At 46.5% G+C, this 27,032-nt stretch overlaps 1 protein-coding gene across 3 annotated transcripts in view; it reads left to right on the forward strand.

Annotated features, from left to right (window-relative positions):
- LOC146384752 (glycine receptor subunit alphaZ1-like) overlaps positions 1–25,129 on the forward strand; it is a 50,939-nt gene extending 25,810 nt beyond the window's left edge. For 2 of the 3 annotated variants that reach the window (XM_084929816.1, XM_084929814.1), the window contains exons 4-10: positions 5,431–5,654; positions 6,539–6,621; positions 10,788–10,925; positions 12,671–12,885; positions 15,416–15,565; positions 16,923–17,051; positions 20,011–25,129. In XM_084929816.1, coding sequence (XP_084785942.1) covers positions 5,431–5,654; positions 6,539–6,621; positions 10,788–10,925; positions 12,671–12,885; positions 15,416–15,565; positions 16,923–17,051; positions 20,011–20,337 — 1,266 coding nt within the window. In that variant the 3' untranslated portion in view covers positions 20,338–25,129. The remainder of the gene's footprint in view (positions 1–5,430; positions 5,655–6,538; positions 6,622–10,787; positions 10,926–12,670; positions 12,886–15,415; positions 15,566–16,922; positions 17,052–20,010) is intronic. The other variant, XM_084929815.1, reaches the window with a different exon arrangement.
- Positions 25,130–27,032: the final 1,903 nt, after the last annotated feature.

Consider the following 27,032-nt stretch of genomic DNA (forward strand, 5'->3'; position numbering starts at 1 on the left):
TGAAGGATGGATGGATGGATGGATGGATGCATGATGGATGGATGGATGGATTCATGATGGATGGATGATGATGGATGGATGAATGATGAAGGATGGATGGATGGATGGATGATGGATGGATGGATGAATGATGAAGGATGGATGGATGATGGATGGATGGATGCATGATGGATGGATGATGATGGATGGATGAATGATGAAGGATGGATGGATGGATGGATGGATCATGGATGGATGGATGCATGATGGATGGATGATGATGGATGGATGAATGATGATGGATGGATGGATGGATGGATGGATGATGGATGGATGGATGCATGATGGATGCATGATGGATGGATGATGATGGATGGATGAATGATGAAGGATGGATGGATGGATGGATGGATGATGGATGGATGGATGCATGATGGATGGATGATGATGGATGGATGAATGATGAAGGATGGATGGATGGATGCATGATGGATGGATGATGATGGATGGATGAATGATGAAGGATGGATGGATGGATGCATGATGGATGGATGATGATGGATGGATGAATGATGATGGATGGATGGATGGATGGATGGATGATGGATGGATGGATGCATGATGGATGGATGGATGCATGATGGATGGATGATGATGGATGGATGAATGATGAAGGATGGATGGATGGATGGATGGATGATGGATGGATGGATGAATGATGATGGATGGATGATGGATGGATGGATCATGGATGGATGGATGCATGATGGATGGATGGATGATGGATGGATGAGTACCAAATATAGGTAAAAGCAAACTATGCAGAGCAGATAAGATAAAAACTGGAAATGATTTGTGTGGAAAAAAGAGTAAAGCTACTTCAGAAATAATAACTGTAACAACAACAATAATAATTGTTCACATCTTAAAGGGCACGCTGTCAGGAATCCTAGAAGCACATCAAACATGTCCTGATGTAGCACTCATCCATCCGACGGGCTGTGGAGGTCTGATAGAGATCTGACACGATCAGTACAGCCGATCAATCTTTAAAGATGAAAACTCTTAATAAGCACTCTTAAATTCATGAAAACATCTATTTTGGAGTTATGAAATTATAAACAGACCTTTAATAAATAAAAATATGTGGTACTATTTGCTAAAAATGCCCGGGTCAGCACCAGTTTAACTTCAGCTGATGTGTCTTCAAGTCCTGGACAAAAAGTCAAAGCTCACATTCTTTTAGCAGCTTTAGTTCATTTTTAGGGTTTAAACGATTTTAAATGCAGGAATTTATAAAAAGTACCTTTCAGAGAAACATCAGTTTAATGGCAACGAGTCAGTGTTTGTAACACTTTTTCTTTGTTTAACACACATTTTCCCCAAAACAGTTTTAGCATCATATCAGACAGAGGATCAGAGCTCCAGAGTGATTTTTTTAACACACAGTACCACACATACTGTACGTGCGCACACACACACACACACAGACACACGCACGCACACACACACTCACACACACACACACACAGGGCTTAGAGCCAGGTTGGCTCACTCGGCTCCACGCTATCTCTGATAAACAGATTTACTTTTGTTACACAGTTTTTTATTTGTTCACTCAGTCTCTCCATCCTCTTTAATCCAGTGTGTGTGTGTGTGTGTGTGTGTGTGCGTGCATGTCTGCACAGAGAGACATGATGATGGTTGTCCTCACTGGAACCTTTTTCAGTTAAACCCTGTGTGAGAAGGTTTTTGTGCACCTGTGCGTCGGTTTACAGCCGACCCCTTAAGGTGCTTGAATGCTTCAGTTTTGGTCACTTGGGTGCAGTAAACACCCACAGCTCATCTTAAGCATGCGTTTCCAGTGGGTGTGCTGGCTGCAGAGGTGGACGTAGCTTCTGTTACCTGTTGGTTAGGTGAAGATTTCACTCAGAGCAGCTCCCTGCTGTCACAGACAGATGACTGCGTGGACAAAGTGAGCACACGTCCTTTGTCCTTTTAAACGTGCACAGGATTATTGGTTTTAAAATGTTTGAATTATTAGCCGATGGCACCACATTTCTTAAATATCCGAAGACAGGACTGTGGGCGGAGCTCTGGGACCAGAGGTGGTGCTGGAGCAGCAGCGCTAAAGGCAGGAACACCTAAAGAAATGCTTTGAATGTCCTTCAAGAAGCCTGGAGAACTTTTCCTGGAGATACTCAGAGTTCAGTCTGTGCTGAAGGATAAAGGTGTTCACACCAAACGTTCACTTTACAGCTCGTTAGAGTTGGACACACACTGCTTTTGCCTGATTTGCTGCATTTCCATGTATGTTTGCACAGTTCAGTCTCAGAGAAACCAAAGCAGTGAGCTTAAACACGCGATGAGAACGACGTCCTCGGGGAATTTTCCTGTGGTTCATGACAACAACCGACACATTTACAGCGGACTAATACTACTACTGCTCATTATTTGATCCATTTTGAAGCATTTAAAAAAATGCAAACTCAAACTAATGTGTTGCATTTGTTTACCTTCCCCTCTGCTTCATTAGACTGCAGTAAATACTTAAAGCACGGGGCGAGTGTGTACCGGGAAGGATTTTGAAACAGGACTATGAAAGAAAGGTTCTGTGTTTCATGCACGGTGCAAATACTGCGTGAAAGCTAAAATAATTGATAGCTGAACAGATGCAGGACTCTCTGGCTGCCAGCAGAGATCAGGAGTGTGAGAGCGTGCAGGATCGCCCCGGGTCAGCCACTGCATCGCTGCACAGTGAATAGTATTTCCTGAGTCCTGCGTCAGTGAGCGCTGAGACACCAATGAATCTGCAACATGACTCCCTGGGAGCCGTGATCATGACGTTCGCTCTCCTACGACTGCAAATGTGATGCAGCGGTGCAGAATAAGTCACCTGTGAAATGTAATATCCGCACAGCTCTGCCCTCGCTCCACTTTTATCCACCTTCTTACTCTGCTGTCCTACAGCGGGCGTCTGATCTGTGTTTCACTTAGGTGCTCCTAACACCTTGCCCTCCTGTTGTATGTCGGTAGGCTACACAACAATCTGAAATGTCTAAGCTGAAGCTGTGGCAGGGCTGTTGTGGGTTTGGGCCCTGCGACACGTCTGAGGAGGAGTCGCAGCTCGTGAAATAAAAGCAGCGCGTTCAGAAACATCGACGCTGTTTGAGTTAGTTTCATCAGCCACATGTGTGCTCGCTGCACAGCGACTCCAGCTCCGCCCGAGCTCTGCTGAAGTGGAAGAGCAGTGATGTCACTTCCACTCAGTGAGCACGGCGAGCGGTGATGCTCACTGCCTTTTACAGTGCATTCTGGGAATTTTCTATGGAGCTGTCGTGCAGTGGAGTGATAGTGTCATCGGGGCACTCGCTTCACCATCGAGGGACCAAACAGTCATGTTTCCTGCAGATGGCTGTGCTGCTTTTATCCTCGTGGAGCGTTAAACCTTCCAAAAAAATCCTCAAACAGACAAATGGAGCTGGTTCCTTCACTAAACTGCGTCCTTAGGAAAAGAGGAAGGATCCTGCTGAGTCATGCAAACTCCCCTGTGGGGTCTCTAGCTGTTATCCCGGCAGATCAGCCGATCTGAGTGCTCAGCTGAACATTCAGTTTGCTAACAACTTGATCTGATGTCGTCGTGTTGGTGTTGTTCCTGGATCATCATCACTGATGTTGGTCCAGGTTAAAGTGACCAATCACACTGTAGTGATGCCATAGTTCTGGGACATGGAAACACAGTCACACCCTAACCACCCTCTTTGTTAGATTTTTTTTCCTGAGTGGACATCTGCAGGTTTTTTCCAAGTCACAAAACTATGACATCACCACACTGCTACTGTGATTGGTCAGATCCAATGTTGGTGCATAAACAACACTGACACAAGGATATCAGATTGACCAAACTGCTTTAGCCTCTCCAAAGCTGCTGCACACCTACCTGCAAGCTACTTTGCAACCCACATCCACCCCAGCTCCTTCTTTTATATTGCCTGATGCGGTCGTTGTTGGTGTTGATACCCAACCCAAGGAATATGGTTGTTGATAATGAATTAGTTATCTTATATATTTTTAATTCTTCCATGGGATCCCTGCTGTGATCAGATGTCTCTGGAAGATTAACGATGTCACATAAGGGTTTGTAAGTCACAGAGTAAAGGATGTGATGGTTTGACTTGATGAATTTGCCCATTCTTTGTACCGTTCCTTCAAAGACCATTTTTCATTTACTTTTACTTCTTTCATCTTTATTTAACCAGGAGGTCTCTAAAGTTTACTTTCTATCTATCTCTAGGTAGGCTGGCTCAAGCCCAGTCGAGTGTGGCGCCATCTGTTTAAAGGTGCACTTTAGCTGTAGACATGAAAATAAAACAGGGCCTAAAATTGAGCCTTGTGGGATTCCTTACAGGAACTTGATTTACATCCATCTGTACAAACACACTGAACCAAGCTGTGGCCCCTGCAGTCACTCAAACTATCATCTCTGAGTCTTCACAGCAGCAAACAGGGCAACGCTACTTCCTGTCCAAAGCATTAAAAATATAACTTGTTGCTGCTGTTTTTGCGCTTCGACTGAGCTGTAAGAAAGGAGTCGCCTCGAGAACACTTCAAGGCTGATTTGCAGTCACATTGCTGCACGCTCATGCCTGCGTATACTGATGGGAGTAACGAGGCGTCAGCCGCCTATAAGGTGTGCCTGTGCATGAACACGTGTTCACTCACATGTTTGCATCATGCTATCCTCCAGCACAACTGATGCACAGGTCTATAATTGATTTACAGGCCTCTGTCTCATCTGTGTACACCTCAAGCCTTTCAGTCAAAAATATGACGGGTTCAGTGATTGGTTATACGAATCAGGTTCCAGGACCTCTGTGAAACGACACGTAGCCCAATTTATATTCGCCCTGTGAGAACATGTTCAGGGAACTTGTTCAGACAACACGAGCATGCATATCTGTGTGTCAGGGGAAATGCAACAATATGCAGGGCCTCCTTTGTCATGCTTTTCATTCCCTAACACGTCAGTGTGTGAAAGGTCTGCGCTGCAGGCCAGTTTAGACTCTATAGACTCACTCGCTGTTGGATTTGAGTCTCTCGCTGAAAAAAGATTCCATCAGCTGCCTGTAGAGCTTTGATGGGGCTTCGTGGACGTGGACTAACGTCCTCCTCGTTGTCTTTGACCTGATAACAAGCTGGATGTTCGCCTCCTCATCAGTCTGGAGAACGCGGTATCCTTGATTTCCAGTCAGTCAGGCCACAGGATGGTTTCCACGTGGTCACGAGGGACAACTGTATAGTTTCTCCGCCTGTTCTCGTGTAAATGATTTCTGTGGTTATTTATTTTTACGTTTCTGACAGTCGCATGTGTAAAACAACAACAGCATGTGGGACATTGGTGCATGTGCTTCTCTATGTGTGACTTATTCGTGTTATGTTGTGTGTCTGCAGGACTACCGAGTGAACATCTTCCTCCGTCAGCAGTGGAATGATCCCAGGCTGGCGTATTCCGAATACCCCGATGACTCTCTGGACCTGGATCCCTCTATGTTAGACTCCATATGGAAACCGGATCTGTTCTTCGCCAACGAGAAGGGAGCCCACTTCCACGAAGTCACCACAGACAACAAACTGCTCAGGATATTCAAGAACGGCAATGTTCTGTACTCTATTAGGTGAGCAGCAGCACGGTTAAGAAAAACCTTCGTGACACACGGAATCATGTGACTCTGACCTCTGTTTATTTCCTGTAATTTGAAGGTACAAGCTCCTTTATGCGTGAAACCAAGGAGCCATGTGCAGTGTACATACATGCATGCATGCTTTCATAGCCAGAGGCACGCAGCGAACTCTGAGATACCGAGGAAGACGCATCTGCAGAATGAATATATGCACGTCTGCAGTCGTGTCTATTTAATCAGGTCACTGATATAAAAATGTTTCAAATATCTTCCTGTTGTTGGATTTAAGTCCATCGCCTCAGACTTCATGGTGCTAAATGTAAGTCTTTGATATGTAAAAGTAAAGTGCTTTACAGGTTAGTTAATGAACAGGTCCAAACTTTGGAGCATTTTTAGGCTGATTTTCAGAAATGTTCTGATTTGAGCTCGCTGCTGCCTCGCCACATGTCCGCTGGCCTGACACTGTTTTCTCACTCCTAGCTTGTCGCGTTTAAACACTGGACCGCATTTATTCATTTGACTAATCTGACTTGCAAATGTTATAATATGAGCTCCGATTAAACATTTATTCTTCATTTTTGGGTTTAGTGGAACTTTTTATGTCCATCGCGAGTCAAAGAGAGAAGGTCTTCATGTGCCGGCCCCCAGGCTTTAGGATTTAAACATTAGATGCTGACAGTGGTTCTGTAAGTTTGTCAGCTTGAGTGGGATCTCGTTTCTGAATATTTTGATGTATAAAGTCTGATATTATCGGGTATCCTCTTGGTTCCAACAGTGCAGGTGGCACATTGATATAAACTGAGATGTTGGTACATTACGATGTCTGTGACTTTGAACCCACGGTCTCGGTCTTCAGTGTCTCGTCTCTTTCTTTTCAGGCTAACATTAACTCTGTCGTGTCCCATGGATCTAAAAAACTTCCCGATGGATGTTCAGACGTGCATCATGCAGCTGGAGAGCTGTAAGTACTGCATGACTGTACACACTCGCAGCACTTTCAGTATGAACGATGTACAGTGTGTCTTTAACCCTTTAAACCCTAACCCGTCGCTGGTGACGGAAAGGGTTTAAAGCAGGCGTGGGTAACTCCAGGCCTCGAGGGCCGGCGTCCTGCAGGTTTTAGATCTCACCCTGGGTCTTCACACCTGAATCACATGATTAGTTCATTGCCAGGCCTCTGGAGAACTTCAAGACATGTTGAGGAGGTCGTTTAGCCATTTAAATCAGCCGTGTTTGATCAAGGACTCATCTAAACCTGCAGGACACCGGCCCTCGAGGCCTGCAGTTGGACACCCCTGGGTTAAAGGGCTAAGAAACACCTTTCATTCAGGCTGTGACCCATTGAGCCCCGTTCTTAATTACAAAGAAGCTCTTTTCAGCTCCAGATTTTTGGTTTGTCAGCGTTTTTACATCTGATGCGATTAGTGTCACTACCTGGAATCAAACCGGTGACTTTAGCTTGCCGGGTAAATGTGCTAACCACTACACCACCAACAATTAGAAGGGCAGTTAAATGTCCACCGTCAATGTAAAACTGCAGGAGACGCAATGTTATGGTCAAGGTGCAGAGAAGGATGCATCATCGAGGAGCTGCGACTCGGTCACATATGAACATTTAAAATTTATGGTCACAACACGACAGGGCGGCTGATGATGGGGCGGAGTCTTTGACTCCAAATCAAGCTCATTGTTTCAGCTGTGCCCCGCGACTCCTTCAGGCACACCTGGGAAAACAGAGTCCTCGTCTTCACATCAGCAGCCAAACAGCAGCTGACAAGCCGTGTCATTCTGCCACACGTGTGTTCATACGCACGCGGAGATGCTTCTTCTTCACCTGCCTGCATCTCTCTCTCTATCCCAGCATCCTCCTGTGTCACACCAACCCTCACACGTCCACAGAACAAACTCTGAACTCGCCTGCGACGCATTTTGAAGGTTTCCTCGGTGGGAGATGAATCCGTACACGAATACAGGAAAACACTAACAGATCGCTTTTTTGGTGCCAAAATGCAGCTGACATTTAAAGAGCCTGTTTGCTCCATGGATGAACAAGTTCCCCCTGCCATGTGGACTACTGCACCCCTCCCTCTTTACCATCGGGGGGACCATCTTTGAACTGACAGTAAGCCAGATGGTTCCTCAGCCTCAGTCCAGAGGACACAGCGTCCGTTATGGGATGGGTTTCTACTTGGTCACAGTCCACCTTAAATGGACCATGAGCCAAAATGCAGCTGACATTTAAAGAGCCATTTGGGGAGCTGTTAGCAGGGTCTGCTCTCCTGTCGGCCGTCGCCTTGATTCTGAAGCAGACGTGTGCTGCGGCTGGATCAGCTAAACTTTCTGACCAGCTGATGGGAGATGCTTCAGAGGCTGCGGCTCTGGGCAGCTGTGAATTTACAGAGATAGACACGAGCTAATTACAGCGGCAGTCATTCCCAGCGAGGCTCAGAATGAGATTAAAACTCTGATCCGTGTAGATAATGTTTAAATCCCCCCTCACAGACAGATAAAAGCAGCCCGAGTGTGGATTAAGACTTCTGTCATGGAGAGGGAAGTTCCTCGGGTTAAAGCTGTGTGCTTAAACATACAGCGCCCCGCCCCCGCCTGTCGTGTTTCTGCTCCGCGTGAACATGTATATTCCAGATCCCAGCGATACGTCTTCTCCGATCCGTCTCCGCGCCCACAGAGGCTCAGTGCGTGACTCTGAATATTTAGCACGCTGCTTCTGTTCGGACGTGTGCTGCCTGCACACGCAGGAAGTCCGTGCTGCAAACAATACCATGATTTCAAAATCTGTTGATGTCGTGCGGATGATGCTCCAGAAAGCTGGATGAAGATGAGATTCATTCATCCATCCTGAAGTATATTTAGTGCAGGCCCCCTCTCCCTCCATGGGAACATATTTTAGCAGCATATCTTTTTAAGGAAGCAGTCGTGTTTAATGATGTTGATACAGTTATAATGACGAATCCATCGTCCGCCCAATCAGAGGCCTGGCCTCAGGGACAGAGCCCTCGAAGAGCGTATTCATCTTCACTGGTAGTTCCAGTCCTCTCTGACCCACATACACACACATAGAAACACACACACACTGAGAGGTAAGCACACGCACACACAGACATGCACAGATTATTTGCATTGCTGCTCCCTGATGTCAGAGGAACCATAAGGACACATCAGGACATACTAACATGCAGAGGTCGTGACGTGGTCCGTGTTCGAGGACAGAAAGTCCTCGGTCCAGGTTTATGTCTCGTTCCATGAAACATAATTGGAGGCTGTGGTTGCAGCCTAACCCGTTCAGGTCGCGTCCGGGACCAGCCGAGCTCGTAAGTGCAGCGAGTCGACAGTCACGGCCGCCGCTGCCACCGGAGGCCGTCGTAAGATTTAAAAGCATCCCGAGCCGAGCACAGATGCTCGTGTGGAAGGCTGCAGGCGCGCTCTCCTCTGTTTTTCTCTTTTTTAACATGCAAACACTTTTCACGCACTTTCAGCCGAAGCTTAAGAAGCAGGATGAACTCATTCTTTCTGTGCATGGCTGCAGGCTTGCACCAGCACATACCAGCTGCTTCCTGCGCTCGCCGAAGAGCCCCGCAGCGCTCCGACCGCACGCATTCATACGTGGCTTCCGCTCTCCCTCTGCCTTCACCCGGACACAGAAGAAGAGGGGCCACTGAAAGCTGAATATAAGATGCATGTGTGAAAACAAGAATAATATCACGGCATCTGTTTGCATTAACATCAAGCCTCCTGCATCATCCAGCCATCTCTGGCCTGTCCTCGGGCACGTTTCAGTGCCTCTCTGATGTGTGTGGTGATATCTGTGCTCGTGGCGCGTTTGGCCGTGAGCTCTGTCTAAAAACATCCAGTGTCCTGTGTGCTGAGGACGGGACGCACCAATGAGATGCACAAGTCCTAAAAATGGGAAAACTAAAGAAGCTAAACAGAGCCGGAAATCAGCGCTGACACAAAAACAGGCTGCAGCGATCTGCAAACGTCGTCCTCGAACATCAGTCTGTGAGCGTCTGAGAGCTGCGGAGAGCAGCTGCTGGACTTTCACAGCTCAGCAGGCCTCGCTCTGCTTCCTCCTTTTTTTGGTATCCAGATGTGCCAGCTGTGAGTCCCACAGGCACGCCCCCGAAACATCAGAGCTGCAGGCGTTGACCTGGGCACTGATAATGAGCTGGATGCTCTCCTCTTCAGTCCGAGGACGCGGCGTCCATGTTTGGATGGGTCTGACCTCAGATCAGTTTTAAAGGAGCTTTGGTCCAGAGGAGATGGCGCCGGTCACATCTGGCTTCTTCTCTGCTTTAACCTGCGCACAGAGATTCCTCCACATGGTGACGATGAGATGTTCACAGTGAGGAGCATCGTTCTGAAAACCGGTTTGTGGATGCAGTTTCCTCTGAGAACTTCTGGCTCTCTGAGACGCTCTTTTTATACCCGATCATGTGACTGACCTGCTGACAGCCTGATTAGCAGCTCAGTGTTCGACCTACTTTTCCAGCTTCTTGTTGCAGCCCTGCAGATCTTTTAGAGACGTGTTGCTGCCCCCAAACTCAAAATGAGCTCATAGTTTTTTCACTTTAAACATTTGATGTGTTTTTTATGTTGGGTTGTGAAAAAATCTGAGATTTACGAATCATTGTGCTCGTGTAAATGAGGCATGTTGTACAGAGCAAGAACCGGGCCAGTTACCATGTGAGACACAGGTGAAAACACAGCAGACGGTCACAAAGGGGGAAAAATCAGAACAAGACACGAGAGGAAAGTAACCTTCAAAATAAAACAGGAAATAACCAAAAACACAGTGATGCTGAAACACAGAGACCGAGGACCACAGGAGGGAAACGATGCCGACACAGAGATGCACATTTAAAAACATTAAAAACACTGAAGCTGCATAAATGGAGACCCTGGGTGTGTTCAGCATCCGTCGTAGTGCAGGCCCCACGAGGAAGGAAAACGTGTCTGCTGCCCTGAAACACCGACAGTCCGCATACACCAGAGTGCGAACACAAGTCGACACAATCTGAACAAAAGATGGTCAAACTCCTCGCTACACACAGACTTGTGCTCTGTGGCCTTTTTTTAAATCTATTGTCTCTCATAATTTCTGTGTTTCAGTCGGGTACACCATGAACGACCTGATCTTTGAGTGGCAGGAGAACGGACCTGTTCAAGTGGCCGAGGGCCTCACGCTCCCACAGTTCATCCTCAAAGATGAATCAGACCTCCGATACTGCACCAAGCACTACAACACAGGTAACACACACACACTGCCGTAAGCATCAGGATGCAGGTAAGATGCACACAGGATGAAACGGTTGCCACGTTTCATCCGTCACGTTTGTGCTCCAAGGATCGAGTCGAAAAACAAAGTGAGGGAGAAACAAACCGACTGACAAAGCAGGTCCTGACCAGACATGGATGTAGTGTGTGTGTGTGTGTGTGTGTGTGTGTGTGTGTACACATATGTTTGTAGGGACCAAAATTTGGAAGTTTACTATGCGAGTTCAATTCAATTCAGTTTTATTTACACAGCGCCAAATCACAACAACAGTCGCCTCAAGGTGCTTTATACTGTAAGGTAGAGCCTACAATAACACACACAGAGAAAAACCCAACAATCATATGACCCCCTATGAGCAGCACTTTGGCGACAGTGAGAAGGAAAAACTCCCTTTTAACAGGAAGAAACCTCCAGGAGAACCAGGCTCAGGGAGGGGCGGGGCCATCTGCTGTGATTGGTTGGGGTGAGAGAAGGAAGACAGGATAAAGACATGCTGTGGAAGAGAGACAGAGGTTAATAACAGATATGATTCAATGCAGAGAGGTCTATTAATACATAGTGAGTGAGAAAGGTGACAGGAAAGGAAAAACTCAATGCATCATGGGAATCCCCCGGCAGCCTACGTCTATTGCAGCATAACTAAGGGAGGATTCAGGGTCACCTGGTCCAGCCCTAACTATATGCTTTAGCAAAAAGGAAAGTTTGAAGCCTAATCTTGAAAGTAGAGATAGTGTCTGTCTCCTGAATCCAAACTGGAAGCTGGTTCCACAGAAGAGGGGCCTGAAAACTGAAGGCTCTGCCTCCCATTTTAAATACTCTAGGAACAACAAGTAGGCCTGCAGTGTGAGAGCGAAGTGCAGGCTAATCGAGTAATTCAATTTGTTGATCAATTATTAAGTCATGTACTAACAGAGACTTGGAGGAGAGAGACCTAATATTTAATAATCCACATTTCACTGTTTTACTCTTTGGTTCAGATGTGGATACTGTATTGTTCTTTCTTTGTGATTGTTTATGTTTAAGTTGTTTGTTGCTGGTTTTTAGTTTGTTTTTTGTCTGTTTGGGAGCTGACACAGTCTCTATGGAGATGGGTTTTTGGGGGGGTAGCAGGAGGAGAGAAGCTGCAGAGAGGCGTGTAAGACTGCAGCTCTGCTTCCTGGTCCCAACTCTGGATAGTCATATTTTGGGGGGTTTAATAAATTTGTCCATATTTCTAGAAATGAGAGCTGCTCCATCCAAAGTGGGATGGATGCCGTCTCTCCTAACAAGACCAGGTTTCCTCCAGAAGGTTTGCCAATTATCTATGAAGCCCACATCGTTTCTGGGACACCACTCAGACAGCCAGCAGTTTAAGGAGAACATGCGGCTAAACATGTCACTCCTGGTCTGATTGGGGAGGGGACCAGAGAAAACTACAGAGTCCCACATTGTTTTGGCAGAACAGAGTCAGAGTTTGACCCCCGGTGGGTGTGTCGCCGAGTGGGTAAAAGCGGTTAGACACATGAACAAGTTGGTGGTGTCTTAAACAGAAGCCCCAGGTACACATATGTTACAAGTATCATTACTGCTAAAGGAGGCCGAGGGACAGGTGAAGCGGCCATGCTGCTAGCGAGTCGGCTACGAGGTGAGAGTATCCTCTCGCCCCCGTCACTCATGCCAAAGCCGGTGTTGCAGTTTTCCTGTCTGCAGGTTTGTGACCGTCGCTCCTTTGTCGCAGGAAAGTTCACCTGCATCGAGGTGCGCTTCCACCTGGAGCGTCAGATGGGCTACTACCTGATCCAGATGTACATCCCCTCCCTGCTCATCGTCATCCTGTCCTGGGTCTCCTTCTGGATCAACATGGACGCCGCACCGGCCCGCGTGGCCCTGGGCATCACCACCGTCCTCACCATGACGACGCAGAGCTCAGGCTCCAGGACCTCACTGCCTAAGGTGTGTGTGTGTGTGTGTGTGCGTGCGTGCGTGCGTGCGTGCGTGTGCGTGCGCGTGCGTGCGTGTGTGTGTGTGTGCGTGTGTGTGTGTGTGTGTGCGTGTGTGTGTAAAAGGCCTCACGCTGCACACACTGTGAGGACTGTTACCTGAATGCATGTAGATGAAGGATAATATTAGCACGACATGTTGTTCGTTGTGAGGCTGTAATGATGACGCGGTTCACAGTAGGCGGTCCTCAGCCGCCGCTGCGTGTCCAGCAGAGGTGATGCTGCATCCACGTCTTCTCTTCTCTCCTGCAGATTCAGCCTTCCAACCATTCCATCTTTTTTTCCTTCCCATCACAGACTCTCAATTATTCCATCAGTATTTATTTCTACAGCACATTTAAAAAGGGTAGAGTCCATCAAAGTGCTTCACACAAAGCAGATTCCAACGAATGGCAACAAAAATAGTTAATAAACAGGTTTAGTTACAGTTACAGTGACAGTTACAGCTACATAGCACAAATGCAGACCGGGTGGAAGTCCGAACTAATTTGCTTCAAAGGCTAGATGGAACAGGTGAGCTTTTAAATGATTGAATGGAATCTGACATGCGGAGTTTAGGTGCAGCCATTGCAGAAGCTCGGTCCCCTCTGGTCTTTGGTCGGGGCCTTTGTTGCACGAAGAGCAGTTAGTTAGAGGATCTGAGTGCTCTCTTGGGGCTATACACATCGAGAAGGTCTGCCAGGTAAGGTCTCTTTAAGCTTTTTGTTGTTGGTGGTTTCCTACATATGGATAAAAAGCTCCGCCTGCCTGTGTTTCAGCTGCAGTTCGGTTGGTGTTTGGTTTTTGGAGCGTGGAGCGTTAGGTTGGTTGACTCAGGCGTCTGGAGGGTAGGGGGGAGTCACACAGCCTCATCACAATATTTAGTTTGCAATAATGATAAAATGGATGTTCTTGGTGCTGTCAGCTTGCAGGCGCGAGCGTTTGTGTGTAAATAAATGATGATTACCGTCACTGATGATACGCTACCTAATTCAAAGTGTGAACCTCTTCCAGCTGCCAGCAGCACAGCGTTACAGTGCAGCTATTCAAACGTTAGCGCAGAAGAAACCGAGCTCTCGCTCTTCAGGAGAAACTCCTGCTTTTGCTCCACGGAGCTGCATCAGGAACTTGAATCCACCTTTTGTCTCGTGGAGCCTGCTCGGTGCAGTGATTTGTTTCGTTTTGGTCACACATCACCAGCTCTTAGCGTCTCCTCTGCTGCTGTAAGACAGGTGTTGTTTTGTCTCATTCACTGACATATTAAACTTGATCATTTAAGCCCTGGAGTTTTGTTCCAGTCCAGCGCGGCAGGAATTCATCCCACCAAGTGTTAAAAAATAGAATAATATTCATTCAAACTGTCCGTCTGTCTGACTCCTTCATCTTCCAAACATATTTCTTTACTTCTACCGTTCAGTCCAATTAAACACAGCTCAGCCTTCAGAGCAGCCACATCACCATGCGCAGGCACTTCAGTTGGTATTTGTGGAGGTGTAGCTGCTCTGCAGCAGAGTAACATCTACACACCTGCTTCAGCCGCCTCCATCCCAAAGCGCTGCCGTTCCTACCCCAGAAAAACAAAAGCGCACACTCAGCTGTTCATGATGTAAAACCTCACAATTCAGAGCAGCTTCTACCACAGCCCAGACAAAGCTCCTGCATCCACTCTGGAGACAGCTGGTGAAGCTGAGGAACACAAAGCCTGCAGACACAGGGGTCACACAGTGACCCAGGAACGTTTTGGGGGTTTTCGGGCGATGTGATTGGTCGAGTGGACAGGGGTTTATACATGTTAATGTCTCATCTGGAGTTTGCTTTGGACCAGGTTAGGTCTGCAGCAGATGTTACCATGGTGATGTGCTGCTGAGTTTTTGTCCTCCTCCATCTTACCGGATGTTTTGCACGCACAAACCGAAGTCTGTTTATTCCACACATCATGCGTCTGGCAGAGCGTGAGTGAGAACAAGCCCCACAGTCCTGTTCTGGTATCGTGTATGCATGAGAAACAATCAGACACGGAGCGCTCGTTACATAAGCCTTATTAACTCATCAGCACACTCATCCCTCCCTCACATACTGTACACACACACAAAGGCTAGGCCGAACAGCCGAGGTTTGTGTGTGTGTGTGTGTGTGTGGAGGTTAGGAGGTTTCTCATGTTTCCAGTGCTTAACAGAGCTTTGCACTCCAGTATGTTACATGTGTCTGAATAAGTCATCGTTTCATAAAGGAGGGCAGTTACATCTTCTTGACACAACGGGCGTCACAGCAGCGCACACGCACACGCACACACACACACACACACACACGCACACACTCACACACTCACACACACACACACACACACACACACAGCTGCAGCCCTGAAATAAAGTCTATAATTATTGCAGAAAAATGAAACATCTGTGCAGTCGGAGAAACGTTTGAGACTCACTGTGAAGTTAAACCACTGACGGTGAGCGCCTCCAGCCTGCTGAATGAAGTGTGTGTGTGTGTGTTTACAGGTCTCATATGTGAAGGCCATCGACATCTGGATGGCCGTGTGTCTTCTGTTCGTCTTCTCTGCGCTGCTGGAGTACGCCGCCGTTAACTTTGTGTCGAGGCAACACAAAGAGCTGCTGCGCTTCAGACGGCACAACAAGAATAAGAGCAAGGTACAGAAAAGTCCCACACACTGCACAGCACAGCGAACGCAGCACCATCCAGAGTGAGGAACACCTACACACAGTTTGTGACCTGCATCCACAGACTGATGGACCGCCGTGACTCGTGTGCTCTGGGCTGAGGCTGCCACCGTGTGGTGACATGTTGTTATTGCAGCGTTCTGCTCAGAGACGGCACGAGGTGAGAAAGGCCCAGATCCAATCCGGCTCACTGTGAGGAGTGCAGGTCCACGCTGTCCGGGCTGAGACCGAACACCCCGGCTGAGGGGAACACTGACAGCAGCACAAATCATTCATCGTGGGAATTTTCAGCCTCGTCCGATGTTTAGAGTTCAGGAAAACTAAGGAAAACTTTGACTCGCTGCATCCAGGAAAAAAATCTCTTTCAACTTCTGTTATTTAAATTTTTCATATATCTGTGCAGAAGTCATAAGTACACTTTTGGCCCATCCCAGGGTGGAAAAATCCCTGAAAGATTTCAGGATAAAAGTCTGGATTAGCTTTAAACGTGTGTCACGGATAATCCTGCACACGCAGACTTGCAGTATTGCGAGATCTCGTTTGTTTCTATGGAAACACTTTTGAAATGTGCTTACTCGTTATTTTTATTCTTATTAGAATTTATAGAAAGACAGAGATATGTGGGAGCATGTCAGAAATGGATTTATCACTTCCATCTGACGTTTGAGCTTCCATCGGAGAACAGCTCAGCGTGGAGCGCCAGGTCGGATTGGAACTGGGCCGGAGAGGGAGGAGGAAGTGGTGGAGGAATCGGTGCTTCTCGCTCCGCATGTTTGAGTCATCTCGCTGTATCGGTGCATGACGCAGCATGGCCGTAACTGTGTGATGATTCTGTGTTTCTGCAGCCATCCAACCTGGATGAGCCTGAGCTCGGTGCATGATCACGACCTCGGCGGGCTGGAAGATCAGCATTCAGTCAACTCGCCAACACAAACGTGTCATTGACACGTCCTGATGAAAGCACGGACGCTGAGCTTGTGGGTCTGAAGACTGAATGTGAACAGAGACCTGCAGACACACTAAGTTTACTGTTACATGTCAGAGGCTTCGTGTGAACACAATGAAATAAAAACAAACAAACACACACATGGAAACAATTTTGGAAAAGAAAACACATAAAAAATCATTTTACGGTCGATTTAGCTCATAGACAGCGTCTGATGCAAATCCATCAGCGTTCATATCTGTGCGTCTGTGTGAGTCTGTGCAAGCAGCTGAACTTGTACATTTACCTGCGTTGACTGAATGGCTGAGCGGCCCAGCCTGCACGTTTTCTTTTGTTCTTCCTTTTGCTTTCTGTTGACGTGTGCATGCTGTCGGTCGGTAGATCAGTGGAGGTGCAGTTGATCCAGAGGAGCTAGCCGAGTCCCTTCGTCGTATTAACACTGACAACGGCCTCAAAGCGGCAGAGCCTCTGTACGGATCTATGACCAACATCTACACCAACAACCACAGGGTAATGCCACGCTGCATGTGTGTGTGTCTGTGCGCATGTTTCTCTTGCATGAGCTCCTCCTCCATCAGTCTGACACTTTTCACACAGCAGCTTCATAAATAAGACAGGATGTGTTGAAGGAGTAAAATGGTGACACGAACATAAACGTATTTCTGTGATGTGTGCGAGCCGTGACTGTTTCTGTGGTTTGTAATGACATATTTCCAGATGAGTGCACATTTGGATCAGGACAGTTTGAGTGAGCATGTAAAACTTCAGCCTCCTTTCTTTCAGTTTAGAAGTCATATCTGGGCTTAAGGTAGTGCAGCTGAGCTTAACTGTGCTCAGAAATGTCTTCAGCTTTCAGAGTATGTGTCGGTTTGTCCAGACAAACACGCGGTCGCTCAGTGATGATGAACAGCTGGAGGCTGGGACATTATCTCCCACTGGCCGCCTGCAGAGCGGCCTGACTGTGTGGACAGTCTGAGGATGCTGTAAGCTGACAGGAAGTCTGTGAGCCAAATAACCAAAATCACAGGACGCCAGCACAGACACTGACATCACTGTTTATACACGGGCATGGTTTTTAAATGATGATGTCATTCATTAAGGGAACAAAGGTATCCACACCTGCCTGTCCTGAGTGTAACCTGATACCTGCTGTTTGTCTCACTGGAGGGTTTCCAGCATCTGAGTCTGGTTTAAGTCCAGACTTTGACTCGGACGCTCCAGAACCTTTATTTTGTCCCTTTGAGCCAATCAGAGGCGGAGCTGCTGGTTCCTGCGTGGTTCCCTGAGTCACAGCAGAGCAGCCAGACCGTCACACGACCACCACCTGGCTGCTGCTGCTGGGATGTTTCTGGATGAAACGCTGTCTGATGCAGATGTGACTCAAAGCTTCCAGAAAGTTCAGCTTCTGTCTCGTCAGCCCTCAGAATATTATCCTCCAGATGTTTGTTGGCAGATGTGCGACGAGACTTTGTGATCTTCTTGGTCAGCAGTGGTTTCTGCTTGGACTCTCCCATCTTTGCCCCGCCTCTTTCTTACTGTTGAGTCGTGACCTCTGACCTTAGCTGAGCTTAATAGATGTTGTTCTGGGCTCTTCTGTGACCTCCTGGACGAGTCGTCGATGGTTTCCAGGCTCTCAGCGTGGGTCGCTGGAGTCCCACAGCCTTAGAAATGTCTCTGTAACCCTCTCAGGCTGATGATGTCACTGACTTTGCTCCTCAGCTGCTTCTTGAGATCGTGGCGTGCTGCTGTTTGAGATCTTTCAGTCTGCTTCAGTTGGTCTTCCTCTATTTTAGTGATGGCAGCAGGTCTGGCAGTAATCAGACCTCGTGATTTGAAACGAGTTACTTTTTCACACAGGGCAGGAAGGTTTGGATACATACAGCTGTTTACTGATGACTGACATCTCTCTGCACATTTAACTGAAACCGCAGCTGTAACACCTAAACTAATCTTTAGCTTATTTTTGTGAATTAATGGCTCCCAAAAACATCTTCATCCTTATTATGATCTCATATACAAACATTTCTCGGCTCAGTATCGTCACATTTCTGCCTAAAATTTGATTCAAAAGCACGCGGCAGGTGTAAAGTAGGTCTGCAACGATACTCGTATCGATATTGAACCGTTCGATACAGTGCTTTCGGTTCGGTACACATATGTATCGAACAATACAAAATTTTTAATTTATTTTATCAACTTTCCTTCTGACGATGCTGTCTGTGTTGAGCGCTCAGTGGATCTGCGCTCGACAGTGCAGCCTAGGCGGAGTAGTCGAACGCAGATTCACTGAGCGCAGCGCAAGCTAGCGAGACAGAAGTTAAGCTCGTTGCAACATGGCAAACTGAACCTCCCCCACCCTCATTCAGATCTGGCCTTTGGAACTATTTTGGTTTTCATGTGACGTATGACCCTGAAGGTAAGCGCGTCATGGACTAAAGTAAAACAGTGTGTCAGATGTGCCAGCAATGCTCAATTACATGGGTGGGAACTAGTGCGTTAGCACAGTTAGCTCGTTAACGTGTTGACGCCGTCCAGCCCCACGCACGGGGCGATCCGCGGTAGCTCGTTAAAGGAGATTTGCCATGTTGTGGCGTTAACGTCATTTCAGATTAACGCTGACAGCACTAGTGGGAACACAACGAATATGACTGCACATTTACTCCGACATCATCCTCGTGCAAAGACAAGTGGAAGCAGACAAAAACAACAAGCACCATGCTACAAACTTTACCCGAGTCATTTAGACAGCCGTTAGCACAGGATTCTCCTTATGGGGACCTGATATGTTTAATATGCTGCTGAGAATATAGCCCAGAAGAAGCGTATAGTATAGCTTTTATTTTGGAAAGAGACATTTCTCTGTAATAAACTCTCTTTTCCAAAGATGAGGGATTCCTCAATCAGATAGATTTATTTTTTTATCCCTTTGTTGTTTCAGCAACATTAAATTTAAAAACTGTACTTTTGAGTTAAAATATATATTTATAATTTTAATAAATGACAAATTAAAAAGGCATGAACATTTTTTTGTATCGAAAAAATATCGAACCGTGACACCAAAGTATCGAACCGAACCGTGAATTTTGTGTATCGTTGCACCCCTAGTGTAAAGATACCTTTTGTAATTCCTTCAGCTGAGTTTAACTAAAGCTTTCACCACCAGGGGGCAGAGTTTAAACTCTGAGGTAAACTCTTAATGACTCATTCAACTGCTGGTTTCTCTTTAACGCCTCACAGCTGTTGTTTGTCTGTAGGTCAGTTTCAGAAGGTTTTAAACAGGAACGTAGAGAAAGTAGCTCCGAGCACCAACCCGAGGAAATCTGAATTCATTTGCTTCTTCGTTTTTGTGCTTCGGTCAGGTGTGGTGCCTCGCTCAGAGGTCAAACCGGCGAACAGATTCACAAATAATCTGTGACCCCCTACCCCTTCCTCCCCCTGCTCCTCCTCTTCCTCCTCGTCTCTCCAACAGGAAGGGGGGACAAATGAGAGCAGGCTGACCCCTGCTGCCGCCGTGACCTCCACCCCGAGCAACAGCAAGGAGTCGAAGGCCAGCGCCAACAACGCCGTGAGTGCACTGAACACGCCGGGAGCCACGGCGCAGAACGCTACCCAGAATGCACCTGCAGCAGCCAGTGGGGGTAAAAGCACGGAGGAGATGAGGAAGCTGTTCATCGACCGAGCCAAAAAGATTGACACTGTGTCGAGGGCCGGCTTCCCGCTGGCCTTCCTCTTCTTCAACATATTCTACTGGGTCCTGTACAAGATACTGCGGCACGAAGACGTGCATAAGCAGTAGAGACAAAGGACGAGAGATTATTCAGACGCAGGCGCACGAACATCTGCATTTCCTTTTCCATGAACCCCTGAGAGCCAATCAGGATGATCTTTGTTATGAAGGATGGATAAACTGGATCTCTGCCTGAAAACCACAGAAAACTTTTTGAAAGGTTCATCTAGTTAAAAATAATCTTCTGATAGTCTTTGATACCAAGTCTGTGATGTTGAAATTAATGTTGTTGAAGAGTGCGTGGCAGACGTGACGGAGTAGCAGAGAGAGCTCCACGTGCTGGGATTACGTCCTCCACGTGGAATTCATTCTTTTCCAGTCTGATAATATTTTAGTGGTGGAAAATCTGACCTGCCAAAGACAAAGTGGGGGATTTCAGTTAACTGAAACCAGCTCGATCAATAGCGTGAAAGATACTGTGACTCACGGCCAGCTGAGCTGAACGTCTCAACCACACGTAAGTGCGAGAAACTGCAGTTCCTCTAATGGCCTCTAGAGGGCGGCGCCAAAAGTGAGTCAGCGCCTGTAGACTCGTAGACCAAAGGAGAAACTGGCATGTTTACAGAAAACATCCGATCTGGTCTCTGTAGCTGATTTCACCCTTTGTAACAACTCTATCCATTTAAACTGTATTAAGGCTTTGCATTATGAGGGGCGTGGCCTCGTGATAAACAGGTGGGTGGAGACACAGGCGGTGTATCAGTCAGCGCAGTGGTCTTGAGTTTGAAGCACAGCCTGCAGCTTCACTTCCAGTTCTGCTGTGTTGTGTGTAACAGGTGTGAGGATTCGATTTCTCTGAGAGGCCCAGACGCTGATGCAGTCTCAGCGATCACAGGTCTGCTATCAGCTGAACACAAAACTTCTGGAAGCTTAAAGGTATTTAGAAAAATAACCAGTAAAAAGACAAGTGTGTAGATATCCTGTGTGCTGGCCTGTGGACGTATCTCATCAGCATACTAATGTAAAAGTCTGAAAAAGCCGGATTCCCAAACTGAAATGTGGCAGGCGGCGTGCAGCTGAGCTCTGGCTCCGGGTGGAGAAGTGCAGCTTAGATCTGTCTGTCTCTGCTACAGTTAAAACCTCCGTCGCTCCGCCGCAGTCTGAAGTCTGAAAAGTGTGAGCTCGTCTTTTTAATCCTCTGAAACAATACTGTTTCAGACAAAGACTGTACATAAAAGACAGACAAAGACACTGTACTGAGTCCTGAGTTTTCTATGATTTTTGGTATTGTGGCTGTTCTCGTGACAGATCTGTTTCAGATGAGCTCAGGCTGAGCTGATCAGAAACCGCCTGGAAAGAATCCGAGTGAAAGCCACAAACCTGAGAAGGACTCTGATGTCAAAGCCTTAATGTTACCGTTCTGGCTGCCAAAGGGGAAGCGATTACATGAGCTAGCCTGGTTAGCAGACTGCATGTAAGGGTTTGGCAAAACAAAGTATCATCCAAGTAAAAACCTTGAATTTCGCTCACCAGATACGACTCCAAGTACAGTGACCTCACAGCAGCCATGTTATTGGTCACATGATGCCATTAAAATGCTCCAAAAGGCTCCAACAGCACAAACACGGTCCAGAGGTCCAGTTCAGATGAAGCTAGCAGCCGCCTGTGTCGCCATCCACCTGCTGCAGAGGCGGGAGTCTATCGGGACCGGCTCGGTGCCTCTAGTGGACGTCAGAGGAACTGCAGCACTGGTTTCATCTTTCAGCTGAAGAACAAAACACTTGAGCTGCCCAGTTCAGGTTTCCTCTCCGTTTAAAGTGACGCTTGCAAAAGAAAGAACAGCCAAACAAAAGCTGTGCGTCTTTGGCAGCTTTCTGTTACTCAGCATCATGGGATCTGTGTGAGTCAGGTTTGATGCACCCATTGTGAGAGTTGTCCTTTCTGCACTGATTTCCTCCCTGACACGCTGACAACGCCCTGATGTTTCATTACAGATGTGTCATACATGCTTACACGACCCACACACTCAAACCTCACTGCGTATGTCGGGAGTGGCCGTCCCACGCTGCGGCGGCAGCGCACAGTCACACTGGAAGCTCACACTCACTCCCTTTAAGAACATGCGAGCAGCCAGACCCAGGTTCATCCGTGTTGTCCATCACATTTCCAGTCTTCATTTTCCTTTTTTGTGCAGACGCGCCGTGCGACAGAGTTTTGACATTTGAAATTCATTTGGAGAAAATGTGAGGTGCAGTCAGTCGCTTCAGCTTTGTGACTTTAGTTCAGGTCTGAAACGCGGCGATTCTCTGCTTTGCTTGTTTTTGGGATAAATTACTGCTGGCTTACGTCACTTTGACCGTTCACGGACTTTCTTTGGAATTTTGTTGTGTTTTCTAGGAAGCAGTGTGGTAACTTTAATTACTTTCAGCTGCTGACATGAGCAGTGAGGGGGGGCTGCAGCATTCAGTCATCTCCTTTTATATCCTGCTGCAGTCATCTGGCACGTTTAGCCAGTTTCCTAATAATGAAACCTCATTTTCTGCACAAAGTTCACTGACACTGTGTCACAGTGACCTAATCGCTGCAGCAGCGCAGGGAGAAGGCTCCAGGTTTGAGGACTCGAGAGGCGAGATTAACCAAACGTTGTTCAGGTGTCTTCTGTTCAACAGGACTCGGTTAGTCGTGGTCAGCCTGTTCCAGCTGTGATGCCAGTTTAGCCCTTTTATTTGTTTTTGAGAAATCTTTGTTTGTTTAAAGCGAACAGAATATTTCTGTGATGGCGGCACAGTCGCACATTGCTCTCCTCTGTGCTGTGTGCAGCACTCTTGTTGAACCAGCTTCACGCTCAGGCCACGTTTGTCCAAACTGTTTCCTGGAAGGATGTTCAGTTAGCTTAACACGACGCCGTCGCTGCGTTATTTACATCAGTGTTTCCCTCCCAGAAATATTTGCATAGTTGTGATGAAAACAGCCTCTCTGCAGGACGACGACCGTCTGCAGCTGTGTGCAGACTCTGCATCGCATCCTGACTGTGCACGTTTGCGTCATGTCTCTCATTTCTGTGCTCGTGTCCATCGTCTTAGTCCACAGTCAGATGTGCTGATTACTGCTTGGTATAGAGTTAGGACACAGTCGGTGTGGAAATCTACTTGTTTTGATGATGTCACAGTAGCATTGCTGCTTTATGTGCTTTGATTTTGTGTTTTTGGTCAATTTTATGCAGCATGTGTTTCAATCAGCTTTCAGGCTGATTTTCAGAGAGTGAAATAAATTCAGATTTAGCAGCTCAGCTTCAGAGTCGGCCTAGAAAGAAAGGCTGCGCTACAGGGAGATGACACTGTGACGTAACAGGTGTGTAATCTATTACATCTTCTTTACTTTTTGTATTGGAGATTATGTATCGGAATTTCAGGAGCGGGACCACGCCTCCAAACGCGCTTCTCCGGCTGTCATCTATATCGGTTCCGCCAGTTCTGCAAGCCGATCATTCTCGTTTACGTGCCCCTCCCTCCCTCCTTGTTCTCCACTCTTTAACTTCTTCACTCCTATTTAGTACACGGGGATCTGCCCGGGAGCCGTCGCCAGTCCCCTTCGAGGCCTTCCCCAAACCGCAGCTCAATTCATGTCAAAGCATCACCTTTACCTGCTAAAATGCTGTCAAACTTAAATGAGGACGTGGGCCCAGCTGTGAAAGATAATTCGTTACATCATCCATTACATTAAATTAAAGCGGACTCGCCTGTTCTGTTAAAAAGACCGTGTTTAGCTACATGTCACAGCCTGTATAGAAAAGATGGATTCTGTAACACTGCCAAATGCTTTTAGAGCCAGAAGTGACCGTACTTACAGGAGAAAGTTATTAGCTAATGCTAGCCAGCCTGGTTAGCAGTCTGCATCCACAGGCAACAAATACCAGCTGATCACTAAAATCACATTAAAAACCTGGAATTTCACTCAGTAAAACTGTTCAGACTTGTTGGACAGTAACCTCACAGCTGACATTTGATGGTCAGATAATCATTAAAACAGCACAAACACTGTCCAGACGTCAGTTCAGGTGAAGCCTAGCAGACAGCTAGCAGCTGTGTCCTCGTCCAATCAGGAGGAGAACGTGTTTTTTCTGCTGTGTGAGCCTCTGCGGACTCACTGCTGGAGCCTCTGCTGGACGTTAGAGGAACTGCAGCCTGTGTAGATGTTTACTTCTGTTGGAGCAGTCGGTCACATGTCCGTGACTCTGGATGAGTTTACAGCACTGTTTTCACTCTGTGACACACACACACACACACACTGTACATTTGTGTTGTCGGTCCGAGGTTATTCATTTCTTTGAAACACAAATAAGGTTTAAAATCTTTAAACGTTCATATCGATGTGTATCTGAATCTGTGTGCTTTGTTCTTTTTGCTTCTGTTTTATGGGCCGAGCGGCTCATACAGACTGTCTGAATCCAGCTCGGCTCTGGAGCCCCGAGGTCCCTCACTGCATCTGGATACGAAGAAAATAATTTCACAGCCATTAATTTTGCATCTGTTGTGTTTGTATTTCTACTTGCGCTGTGGTGAACGTGTCGATTTGTGGACATAAAGTTGTCGAGCTGTGTGCGTACTGCGACTCTTTGTTCACTGCACTGTAAAAACAAAGCCGACTGCCGTCACGTCAGAGCCGCTTCAGGTCTGACAGGTTTTATTTCATCACTGCATCCTTGTAGTCGTTGAACATCCGTCAAACATTCCTTCTACATTCCAGTTCAGAGCGCACACACACACACACACACACACACACGTTTTTGTAAAATAAGATGTGCATATTTTACATGAAACTCTCTCAGACTAAAATAAACTTGGGAGCCACTTCTTAACAACGATGGTCTGCTGTTTCTTGTTTCTAGTAACCGTAAGAGACAAACGTGCTTTCTGCACGTCGCAAAGAGGAACTTAGATGGGCCGCGCTCCGGTTTTAAAAGGTTAAAGTTCTTCACGAGGGCTCTGCAGCACCTGTAGCTCAAAAAGCCTCAAAAGACTTTAAGATCCAGAGACGATCAATCAGAGCCCAGAGCGTCTGCGATTATAATCAGTCTGAAATTTCATAAAATAATCTCAGAATTACTCGATTTATTATTTTTGTCTCACACTTTGTCTTTTGCATGCTCCCCTTTAAATGTTCTCTCTCGTGTTTCGCCTACTTGAGTGTGTTTATACCACCTCACTGTTATCTGATAACGAAGGCTAACTTTAGTCCACTATTGGATACGATTAGAGAAGCTCTATAGAGATATATGCTCGTTACACAGGAGTCCATTGAGATGAATGGTCCCCAAAGAGGATGATTCCTGTCCACTCCAATAATAACTGAAGGTTTAGTTCTTCCTTTTGGAATTTGTGGGGACTAGATCTTGTGGATATTATGAGCTCATTGCTCTTTTAGACATACCTGGATGGAAACATAAGACCTCCTCAGTTTGGGTTCATATTGAATCATCAGTGTGTCTGAAATGTGAAGCCGACTGGAGAACGAGGAGCTACTGGACTTTCATCAAGCTGAGCAAAAGCTTTAAGATATCTCGAAACAACCTCTGACATTACTTCCAAATGTCTCTGCAACAGTGTCGACGTCTCTGACATTAACAAAGCAGATCTTTGTTGTACAGACAGACCTGGGCGAAGGATTTGGGAGGTCTTAAACTATCTGTGACACAGTCGCCCTGATTCAAAGCTTAAGCTTTATTCACCTCCATTAAGGAGGTTAGCCTGGAGAAATAGTTTGCTGCTTTATAAGAAAGCCCTCCGCAAAGCCAGAACATCTTACTATTCATCACTGATTGAAGAAAATAAGAACAACCCCAGGTTTCTCTTCAGCTCTGTAGCCAGGCTGACAAACAGTCAGAGCTCTGTTGAGCCAACCATCCCTTTAACGTTAACTAGTAATGACTTCATGAACTTCTTCACAAATAAAATTTTTATCATTAGAGAAAAAATTACCAGTAATCATCCCACAGATGTAATATTATCTACAGCTACTCTTAGTACCATTGATGTTAAGTTAGACTCTTTTTCTCCAATTGATCTTTCTGAGTTAACTTCAATAATTACTTCCTCCAAACCATCAACGTGTCTTTTAGACCCCATTCCTACAAAACTGCTCAAAGAAGTCCTGCCATTAATTAATTCTTCGATCTTAAATATGATCAACCTATCTCTAATAATCGGCTATGTACCACAGGCCTTCAAGCTGGCTGTAGTTAAACCTTTACTCAAAAAGCATCTCTAGACCCAGCAGTCTTAGCTAATTATAGGCCAATCTCCAACCTTCCTTTCATATCAAAAATCCTTGAAAGAGTAGTTGTCAAACAGCTAACAGATCATCTGCAGAGGAATGGTTTATTTGAAGAGTTTCAGTCAGGTTTCAGAGCTCATCACAGCACAGAAACAGCTTTAGTGAAGGTTACAAATGATCTTCTTATGGCCTCTGACAGTGGACTCATCTCTGTGCTTGTCCTGCTAGACCTCAGTGCAGCGTTCGATACTGTCGACCATAATATCCTATTAGAGCGATTAGAACATGCTGTAGGTATTACAGGTACTGCACTGCAGTGGTTTGTATCATATCTATCTAATAGACTCCAGTTTGTGCATGTAAATGGAGAGTCCTCTTCACACACTGAGGTTAATTATGGAGTTCCACAGGGTTCAGTGCTAGGACCAATTCTGTTTACATTACACGTGCTTCCCTTAGGCAGCATCATTAGAAGACATAGCATACATTTA

Source organism: Perissodus microlepis, chromosome 6, assembly GCF_051167445.1.
Source record: "Perissodus microlepis isolate ML-2025 ecotype Zambia chromosome 6, ASM5116744v1, whole genome shotgun sequence".
Classification (NCBI taxonomy): domain Eukaryota; kingdom Metazoa; phylum Chordata; class Actinopteri; order Cichliformes; family Cichlidae; genus Perissodus; species Perissodus microlepis.